We start from the raw sequence: 10,798 nt of genomic DNA on the forward strand, positions 1-10,798 counted from the left end.
TTGTGTTACAAAATCCAGATAAACATTCATTATTCCCAGATCTAATAATGGTTTATTGCGCTCCCTTTTTCATTTTTTCCAGAGAAAGATGGGGGACAGAAGGGGCTTGTTTAGATGGGAAATGAACCACACTAATTTCTGAGTAACATTTGTGACAGCTGTTGTCTACGGCATATCTCTCTGATACATTATGCAAAGACTAGGGAATTATTCTTTCCAATACCTCTGCAAAGTGGAAGAATTAATATTATTGCCCCAATTTCAAAGACAAAAAAGGTCAGTTCATATTTTCTGCATCTCCTGTATATCATTTTTCCACACTGGGCAGGGTCTGTCACATCAGAGACGGCGCTTATCATACAGCTGGAAGGGATCTATTGTAGCAGCAGGTACACAAATGCTTGGCCTGCCATCAGAAAGTCCTGAAGGTACGTTTATTTTTCTCTCTAACTTATATTTCTTCTAAAATTTTCTATGTAAAAATGTAATGCTGAGGTCCAGCAAGAGACAGGACCCGCTGCTCCTGCGGCCTCTGGTGCTGTCGGTCCATCCCAACCACAGCAGAGTATGCCCAGGAAGGAAATAGGGGTTGGAAATTTCACCTGGCACGTAGTTTGATGCCCTGAAGTGCTCCAAGGGTCGCTGGGGAAGCAGAGAGGCATAGGGGCCTGCTGGGGCACGGCCGCGGGCTCGGGGAGGGGCGGCCGGCGCTGGGTTCTTCCCCCGCTGTGATGGAAGGCGAACACCTCCTCCCACGAGCTGGCTGATTTTGTCCGAGGGAGACAGCATTGTCCCAGGGAGGCCAAGGTGGGTCTGTGGGGCCGGATACCACCGTGACCATCCCCCAAGAGGCGAAGGGAAGGCCTCGTGCCCCTGCCCTCAACGCTGCGGCCCCGCGGCCCGGACGGAGCTCTCAGGCCCCTCCTCAGGGCTCCTCGGTTCCTCGGGCGGAGGATGCGGCCGTGCCCGGATTGTGAGGGCAGGGGCTGAGGGCACAGACCGGTCAGGCCCAGGAACCCTGCCAGCTGCTGAACAAGCTACTGTAAATCAAACTTATGTGGGAAAGAAGGAAACTGAGACCCCGGAGTTTCTCTAAGGACTATCGAACTAATCTGTGTGGAATTCACACCTAAAACCAATAACCAATACTTGCCTGGCAATACTGCTGTTTCTCCTTTAAAGAATTTTTGGCCAAACAGCTGTTTGGGGTGGAGTTACTGCAACAGAGCCTTTCAGTTTCGTTTCCTAGATTCCTCTCTGCTCTTAGAAGAAAGGATATCCAGTAAAATAAAAAGAAAAATGACAGGAGAGAACAGGTTCTGCAAAAATTGGTAAGTGATCTTTCACCCTCTCCACCCCCACAAAAGGGGGACTTTCAAGAGTTTTTAGGATTTTCGTTGGTGTTATCCAGGTCTCCTGTAAGAGGGGGAACAGAGGAAGAACCACACCGCATGAGTATACTAGCTATTAAGTAGGAAACAAAAATATTTTGAATGCATTTTTACGTTTCCAGGATGCTGCACTCTTGCTGCTTTGCTGTGCAGATGTTTCTTCCACAGTTCTCTCCTCTGCTGCATATTCTCTTTTTACAGAATACCTTTGTGGGCAATTTTGCAGTATCTGGCAGAGAAAAGAGTCAGTGCATGAACCATGCCAAACCCACCAGCTGCCTCAGTTTCCCCCCATGACTGATGGTTCTTTCTCTTGCTATATTTGCAATTAAGTTATAAAATACTCATTTTTTCTAGGGTAGTTGACCATTTCTCATAGAATAGAAGGCTGAAAGGGGCCATGAGGGTAGCATAGTTTGGTGTATCTTGAACAGTAGCAAGGCCATTGGGAAAATTATATGAATGAAGGCAATGAAGCACTGCAATTAAAAAAAAGAGTCAAACTTAGAAGGGTTAAGCATGAGCTTAACCTCAATTTTATTTGGTAACAAAGGAAAGAAGTTCATTTACTCTTCTCTCCCATATATGCTCCATAGTAAACGAGATGTGTCTGCTGCCAATTTCTCCCTCCATGAGGCCCACTGCATGCGGTTTCTTACCCTCTGTCCAGAATGTGATGAACCAGTTGCTCAAAAGGATATGGAAGACCATCAGACAGAAGCACACAAACAGGTGAGGAATGCTACATGTTCTTTGGGGTTTTCTTGCAACTAGCAAAGAGCCCTTCCAGCCCTGAAGTAGTATGTTCACATTACTGTGCTCTATATTAACCAGCTTTAAATTTCTGTAATTGTTTGACCAGAAAAATTGTAAGGGTCTGCTATGACCCTTTAGGCCTGGTTACAACATCTTCTGATCTTATTGCACACTTAGCTTAAGAGAATGAAGCTTCTATTGTGGTATCTCAGTTTCCTCAGCAGTATAAACTACAGATGATATGTGCTCCTAGTGCTTGTGAATTAGCCTGAGCAGGCAGGGCAAATGATCTGAGTAGAGGAAGACAGACAGTACCTGATCTGACATGAACCTTGCTTGTACAGAGCTTTGACATCAACTCACCTTTTTAACAAAAGCTGAACTGGCAGAGTGCATTTATCAGCTCTTCATACAGGAAGGCAATAGCATTTTTAGTGTAGCATTAAGAACTCTGTAGCTAGAGGCACTATGGTGAAGCATGAATACACAGGTATGACTTTTTTATTCTGTCTTACTGGTTGCATTGTTTTAGCAATTCCGTTGAATTCAGTTACTTAACAGAACACACGAGTAACATTCATGGCAAACCTCTAGAAAACCAGCCTACCTCCAATGTTTTCAGAGTGGCTGTTATAATTTAGACTAGCTGAATATCATACCTATACTTTTTAGTTAAAACTCAGTCAAAATTTTAAATACATGCTATTTCACATCACACTTTGCATTTCATATGGGTATCTTTGAGTACTGGATCCTCACACAGAATGACAGTTTTTTGCAAAATCATCAGACACCTGTTTTCCTCAAAATCTCATCAACTCAGCTCAGGCCAGACAGAGAAACAAAAATTCACCAACAGCTGTTTGATGATTGGGATGAAAATGACAGGAAGATCTCAGGAGCTTGAAGCTTATTGATATATGACAGCATCAACCATCCTTCTGTGCTCCAAGTGAACTTCTGTATGTTCTGCTTGCAGATCAGATGCAGACTTTGTCACCAAAGTATGCAGCAATACAAGCTGGAGCATCATGAGGTAAGTATGGAGTGCAGTACTTTTTACTTCCAGGCTGACCCTTTTGATCAGACACCAAAAGTCACTATAATGTGTTCAACAGCAAAAACATGTAAATCCCTGACTCCTGTCTTGGACCATGAAGAAACTTAAATCTCTGAAGAGCTGCAGTGTTTTGGCATACTTTCCCCCCTTGTAATGAAGTGGGTGCCCATGGTGGTTGCCCATCCAGTTGTGATGGGACAGTCTGTTCCAGGAGATAGTCTATTACTTTCTCATCCTTGATATCTCGATCTGATGTTCTTTGCGGGCTCCCCCAAGACATTTCTGTCCCGCCCCCACACTCATATTGCCTGCTTCTCTGAGTGATTATACAAGGTGAGAGTCAATGAGAGAAGATACACAAAAACCCTTTGCAGAGGCTGGAAGTGAGAGCAGTCTGTCCATGCTAGCTGTAGTCTAACCATTTTAAGGAACCAAAGCAGTGAAAACACAGCAGCCTTCCTGTGGCAGTGGTAGCTGAAGTATTGGAATTTTCTAGGTGGCCTTGTGCTCTGTTGCTGACCTGTACTGGCACAGAACATCTTCACAGCTGTTCATTCTCATTTTGCCTTATATTGCCTAAATCATCCTAAGATAAAGATAGCCTAGACAGATGAACTGCTAATGCAGCTATGCCTGCATTTGATTTTATAGATAACCCTTAAGGAGAATGTTTTTAAACAGCCACTCATTGCTCTCACTCAATGCCCTCTCTCAATATTGATAGGAAATTTGCAATAATTTCGTCTATTCATGTACAGAACAAGGAGTGCCAAAAACGAACCATGAAATGCACCATCTGTGACCTTGAAATGCCCTTCAACAAGCTACAGGAACACCTGGACACCTGTGCCAGCCGAACAGAGAGGTGTCAGGAGTGTAACAAATACATCATGTATAAGGACCAGCACAAACACAAGGAGATCTGTCCAAACAGTGGTCTGTCCTATCATAAGGATGTGGACTTTCAAACCAGTGAAGCATCCACTAATGCAACAGTTATTCGCCCCATTGGTAAGCAAAATTCCTCATTGTCACGGACTGGGTCAACTGTTAAATCTCAATGAAAATTCTCCTACCTTCTCTACAGTTCTTGGTAATCCAGCCTGGAGCTGATTGTTGTTTAACCAGCCATGGTGAAAGGGCCAAGTGTTGTGTTCTATTATGCTGGTATTGTAAAGCCAGTGTGGTTCCACTGACAGGTAGCTCATTGACCATGTTCTTTTATGCCCCCCTTATATTCTGGAAGTGAAATTCCTTCTGTCAGAAAATAAGTGAAACTTGTTCATCTTTCTATTTGTTGCACAGGAGAAAATGTGATTTAGAACTTCCTTCCACTTTGTACACAAAAGCCAGGGATGCATACCTTGATTTCTTGAAGTTGAGAGCAGCTTTATTAGGCCTAAGGTGTTGGACAGAGTATGTCAAGACAAAAAATTAATGAATCCAGTCAATTATTCCAGAAAAGAATAGGCATCAGTAGGTGCAGTGGTTGGCAAAATAAACTATAGAGAGCAAACCCTCGTGGCAACAGAATTAGCTGGGCCAGGGTAAGAGTGAAGCATCTTGAGACACAAAACATGGGACTGGAATGGAATTTCAAATATCCTGAAATTGAGAAGGGAAGGTGGATTAGGTTTGTGCCAAAAGCAAAATGAAGTCATAGCTCAAATTTCTTCTTGGCCAGTGGAATCAGCATTCTGTGTTTCTGTAGAACCAGAGACTCTAAGGGGATCTGAGCAGCCTGTCTGGATAACTAGGGTCAATGCTTTGTTTCTCTCAATTTTTTTTCCCTTCTGAAGGTACTGGTGGCAATCTTTGTCAGAAGTGCAGTAAGTTATTCCCAGATGACCAGTACTCCCAACATCTGGTAAGCATATTTGAAACTGAGCAAGAACATGGTTTGTGCTTAATTTCCAGCCAGGTTATTTCTCCAAAAAGCTGTATATTAGCTAAGAAAGGGCAGTGTGTCTTGGCTTTTCAAACATAGTGTCATGATACAGTGCATTGCACTGAAGCATCACTGGGAGGGGCTGTCCAAGGTCCCTCCCCAGGCCTCACCTCTGTCCCAAATCACAGCATGGCCACAGGGTTGGGTGCAATGCCAATCTTCACCTCATCGGGCATACTCTCTTTTAACAGAATAAATGCAATGCAGCCCATAAGCTGACAAAAGTTCTTGCTGGCCAGTCAGCTTCAAGCCTCATCGGTGCTCCACCACGGTCTTCTTCCTCCCTGGCTCCCTCTTCCTCCTCTGAAAATGCAATGGCATGGAAAGATGTCCGTCCCAAAGGGAAAGAAAGGGAGCAGCCACTGACCTCCAAACCTTTAAAGAGCAAAAAGATTGGCTTTCTGTCTCCCACAAGAGGCGGATGTTCCACATCACCTCAAACTCTTAAAGACACTCAGTCTTTTGACATGCTGGTGACCTGTGACCATTGCGACATTCTACTGCCACTTCCAACCCTTCGGAAACACGAGGTGAGAAGTCACACACTGGACTTGGCCTCCTATCTGGAAAGGCCCATACCTACACAGTCACTACTTATCTTCACACTGCCCAGGACCCTAGTGCCCATCTCTGCATTCCAAAACTTCTTGATATGTTGGCCAGGTACATGCTGTTCATAGAGTGTGGAATTTGTTAATTCCATTGACTATTTATGCTTACATCTACACAAACAAGATCTATAATGTGCTTGAGTTTTAGGAAAATAATGACGACTCAGGCCATTAATTTTAAGCTCATATCTTGGAAAGTCTTCAGCAACTGTCCTTATTTGCTGAGGGCTGATGTTGTTCCTGCTAAGCAAATAGTAGGACTGTATCTCAGCTGCATCAGATATTAAGCTCTAGATAATTTTCCATCCCAACAAAGGGGCCCAGTTGCCTCGCTACTGAATATGATGGCTTGTTGAATATAATATTAAATTTTCCTCTGATATGACTGTTACTTATTTTTCTAGATCAAATGTCTGCATTGGACAACTTTGCAAAATGCTAGGATGAAACAAAAATCAAGCCATGGGGAAAAAGGTATCGCAGAATTTCAGAAATTTAGAATAGATTTCATAACTCAGGATTATTCTACACTGTGTTAACAGGAACATTTTGCAAGAGGGAGTATATCTAACACAAGCTAATACACAGAGTATCACAAAGCTCTTTAGATTCCAACACGCAGTGGGTTTCTGCGAGGTTGCACTAAGGAAGCATTGCTCCAGAGCCAGTGTGTTTTTGCTCTCTTGACTCAAACTAACATGTCTTGTGCCTCACAAATTAAGCTACTTTGAACAGTGCAGTACTTTCCCTACTGAAGCAGAGACCAGAACATCCTTCTCTGGTTTTCAGTTCCTGGCAGAGTCATTTCCTCTCAGTCCAGTTTAATTAAGTGAAACTGAAAGCCGTTGTTCTCAATCTGTCCTTTTTCTGCTTGGTTCAGTAAATGATGTATTACTTCTCCCTGCAAAACTTTTCTTTCCTGGTGAATTAAAGAGAGAAAGCACCAATGTGAGAAATAGGCAGTTTCTCTAGTTTTGAATTACAGGACTCTGGTCTTGAAATAAAAGTGAGTACATGGTAATTACATGAATTATTTGAACTGCATTGTAAGGGTTTTATATTGTTCAACTGAGTGATGACATAGGAAGGCTGTAAACCTGAAACTTTAAAAACACTCATAACTGGGCTTTGTTTGGTTTCAGGAGACTCTTTCTACAGCATTCGTGATTAAATCTGGAAAACAGAGGCATGTCTTCAGATTGAATCTTCAGCTCAGCTTTACCAAAAGGCCCTGTGGAAATATGATAGCTTTATCGGCAAATAAAAGTGCAGACTTGCTACTCTGGATTAAGAACAAAGAGTGACTCAGATTTTTTATTCCTTATCAAGAGAAGCATTTAAAGGTTTCACTAGAAAACTGTAAAAGTTATGGGGGCTCAACAGGTGCTGTTTCAAATATTCCTGTGCAAGCTTGCCTTAGGAATGTCCTTTTGCCACCTGGTTCTGCAAGGAGAGCAGCTTATTTTAAAATATATCTTCTGAGGGAGAGAAGGAAATAAGGAATTTCAGAATACCTTGTCATGTTGAATGCCACCAATTCCTCTCATGAGAGCTGAGAACTTGGTGTTTATCAAAACATGACCCAGTGAAATTAGAAAACATTAAATCCTGCTCTTCATCACTTCAGTGAACCACTGAACCTAGGAGCAGCACAAACATCTTCATCTCTGGAAATGGCAGACACATCCCAGGATAACTGAGGGTGTTTGTCTCCTGAAATACAAGTGGAAACTGATAGAGCCAAATGGTGGGAGTTAAACATGAAGGGTGAGTGGATGCTCACAGGACAGCAAATGGGCAAGAACAGGCAGGTAAGGGGATAGTGCTCACACCAACCATCCCTGTTACCCCAGGACCACTGCAGACTGTCGTCCTGCTCTGTCACAGATTATTGTGACAGCACATGGAGTCACACTGCAAGACAGGGACCAAAGTGACCGTGTCTGAAAAGGGCCACAAACCTACACTAGAGCACAAGGCCGGCTTTAGCCTTACAGCCCTTTCCCGTGGAGGGGTGAGAAGGCCCGGCCTGTTAAGGAAGTGTTTCCTCTCCTCCATGGAGCCCCTCGGGGGTGTTTCGGCGCTCGGTGCTGCAGTGTCACCGTGTGGCTGTCGGCGGCAGCGGCACCGGCTCGGGAGGAGGAGAGCCGGGAGGGGCCCGGGCAGCGCGCCCAGCTCGGGGCTGCACACGCCGGGCATGGGGACCGTGCGGGGACTGACACCGTCGGGCTCCCAGCTGGGGCAAGGACAACATGACCTGGGTACGGAGTGCAGCGAGCAGGTGTCCGTGGCCTGGAGCTGCAGTCACCTGGCCTGCTCTGGTGCCCTGTGTGCAAGGGTACATGTTGCCAGGACTCTGTCTCGGCACCAAGAGAGCCTCCGAAACACACCACCTCTCTGAGGATCTTTAAAACTCCTGCAAACAATCTGACGATCACCTCTTCCAAGGTGAGGAGATTGCTGTTACGGCCACCCCAGATGTCCCCGTGGTGCTGGAGGTGCTGCCCAGCGTGGTGACCCTGCTCCTAAACTCAGTGCCAAGGCTCTTGGGTTTCACAGAATGGCCTTTGTCTAAGCTGCCGGGCCCCAGAGGGAGGGCGAGGGGCCTGTTCATTTCCAGAGTATGAAAGTATGGAAGCAGCAGCGCCCGTCTGCAAACCTGAGCTCCAAGGTCCGCAAGGCATGCGGTACCAGGGTAGCACAAAGTTCAGGATGAGAGGGAAGCAGCAGTCGTTGGTTTCAAAGCTCCCAAACGCGTTCGCTGTGCCAGTGCAATCCCTTCGGTCACTAGATGGCAATAAAGACCCAACGTGCTCTTCCCTGGGCTACAGGGGAGCCTTGTTGAGCTCGGCCTGGATTTGCCCCAGGAGACGGAAGCAGAAGATACTAGAGAAACCATAAAAGTAACTGTGCCGTCGTTCTGCTTGGTAATGAGGATTTGTTTCGTTATTGTCTGTTTCTTAAAAAAAAAATAGATAGGTTGTGTTTACCAAGAAGAAAATTATTATCAGATTAAAAATATATTTCTGTGCAAGAAAAGGAAGCTCAGCCTTACCAGGACAAGTACTGAGAGGACATGGCATCATACTCCTGAAACACTGCTGAGGTTTCAAATCGCTGGGATTGCAGTGTTTTTCCTTGAAGTTTAAGACACATTTTTATTCTTTGACAGTGGCAGGAGGCAATCTAATTCTGTATGACACTCCTTCCACAGTGAAACCTTACCTACATGCCTCTCCATACAGTATTTTTTTAAACAATCCTTTGTCATAGTGAAAACTTTAACACCAATCTCTGAGACACTAGAATGAAGAACACCTTGTATTTGTCCATTTCCTCAGTGCTGTGTGCTGGTGGCTGCTCCTCACTATGCTTTGTGCTGTGTGTATATTAATATTCCTCAAAGGTTAATCTCATTTGAAGGCAGGAATTTTGTGTGTACAAAACATTGCAAAGCCAGCTGGCATATCCTACTCCCAGACACCGTTCTGATTCAAAAGCAGTGTTATGGAAAGCAGAAGGAACTAAATGAGGAAATTAAACTGACAATATACCCTGCAGTGAGCTGATGGGGAGAAGCTGAATGACCTGTTTTTGAATTTGTCCACTGCTGCTTCTCAGTGGTTCTGTTGCAAAAGACAGTGCAGGATCTCAGAATTTATTGGTGTCTTCTATGGGATGGATTTTCAATAATCCAGAGGGTAAAAGTCATCTGTTGAACCAACACAAGGCCCCCATATCACCTCAGCATGCTAAAGAAAAAACAAGCAGCATATATTTTACAAACCACACCCACCCATGTAACTTGTGTAGTACCTCATGGAGGGTTAGAAGTTGGACTTGATGATCCTTGTGGGTCCCTTCCAACTCAGCATATTCTATGATTCTGTGATTCTGTGACTGACATCTCTTCATTTGCTGCTGAAGGGCTTTCTATGTGCCTTAAGTCACATTGGGATAAAATTTAGCAGAAACTTGAGCTCAAGTACTTTTCTGATTATTTAGAAAAAAAACCTCAAAAAAAAGCAAACCAATTAATAGGTGACCAACACTGTCATCTCCTATGGTATATGAACACATGTCCTTGCAATTCAGAAAGAAAAATTTGCAGTAAAAGTGCAAGTAACCAGTAGGTGAGTAAGTGGACTAAGGTAGGCAGAGATGTCCCCAAGTGATGGCAAACCTTGCAGAGGCAGCAGAGCTGAAGGAAATTCATCCCTGTGCTGTGGACATTGGTATCCTGCAACTGCATAAAATCCCAGTGAGCCCCGTGTGTGAGCGGTGGCAGGCCCAGGCCACAGGAGGAGGGCAGGGTGTGCACGAGGAGCTGTCTGCTCCTCTCTGGCTCCCTGCAGGAAGGCGTCACCTGTTTTCATTTCCATGAAATGGATGTGGCTGCTCCCACAGACCTGCACACAATATCCAGACTGGCTTTCCATGACTGGAGGCAGTGTGAGGAAATGAGACTTCGTGCTTTGTCTTATATCCAGATGTCGCAGAGGGGGAGGACAGGGTTATCACAAGTGGCTGTATCAGATTTGACTGGTGCACTGTTCCCTCCAGCTCATCCAGACATCTCAGAGGAGAAAGGCTGATGAATAGAGTAATTTCTAGTAGTCTTTGCTGTGCCAAAAATAACTTTTTCTATCAAGTGTGATGAAGGTTTGATATCTCTTCTTGATTCTGAGAGTTTGTTCTGCCTTTAGCTACTTATCCCTAAGGCTCAAACTTCTTGAAAGTTGATTGTTATTGTAGCAGGTCAGATTACATTGTTCTGTAGGGAATTTTCCACAGAAAATTCCACCTGTTGTGTGGAGCTTGGAGCCCAGTGCCAGCACCATCAGCATATTGAAGATGCTTTTCAGGAATAAGAAATATACTTTTTATAGAGACTTGCAAATGTGAAGAGCTGGCATGGGTGTTAGAGGAAACATTGAGTAGAGTTGAATGTGAGGAGTGAAAATTGCTCTTTTAAAAGTAACTTGTAAAGGTTGGTAAGAGTGGTGGGTACACAGATCAGTGCTAGGCTGGT

General features: G+C 44.4%; 1 protein-coding gene across 2 annotated transcripts; it reads left to right on the top strand.

Moving 5' to 3' along the window:
- The first annotated feature begins 356 nt into the window (after positions 1–356).
- On the top strand, positions 357–7,286 carry XAF1 (XIAP associated factor 1). Of its 2 annotated transcripts, none has more exons than XM_018084795.2 (9): positions 357–428; positions 1,183–1,331; positions 1,988–2,123; positions 3,127–3,183; positions 3,966–4,218; positions 5,007–5,074; positions 5,347–5,685; positions 6,171–6,240; positions 6,909–7,286. In XM_018084795.2, the coding sequence occupies exons 2-9, from the start codon at positions 1,300–1,302 to the stop codon at positions 6,935–6,937; spliced, it is 984 nt and encodes a 327-aa protein (XP_017940284.2). In that variant the 5' UTR covers positions 357–428; positions 1,183–1,299; the 3' UTR covers positions 6,938–7,286. The 2 variants fall into 2 exon arrangements, with proteins under 2 accessions (XP_017940284.2, XP_017940285.2); XM_018084796.2 differs by having other exon boundaries at positions 385–428; positions 1,237–1,331.
- Positions 7,287–10,798: the final 3,512 nt, after the last annotated feature.

The sequence above is a fragment of the Manacus vitellinus genome, unplaced genomic scaffold (assembly GCF_001715985.3).
Source record: "Manacus vitellinus isolate BGI_N305 unplaced genomic scaffold, ASM171598v3 scaffold_76_pilon, whole genome shotgun sequence".
Classification (NCBI taxonomy): Eukaryota; Metazoa; Chordata; class Aves; order Passeriformes; family Pipridae; genus Manacus; species Manacus vitellinus.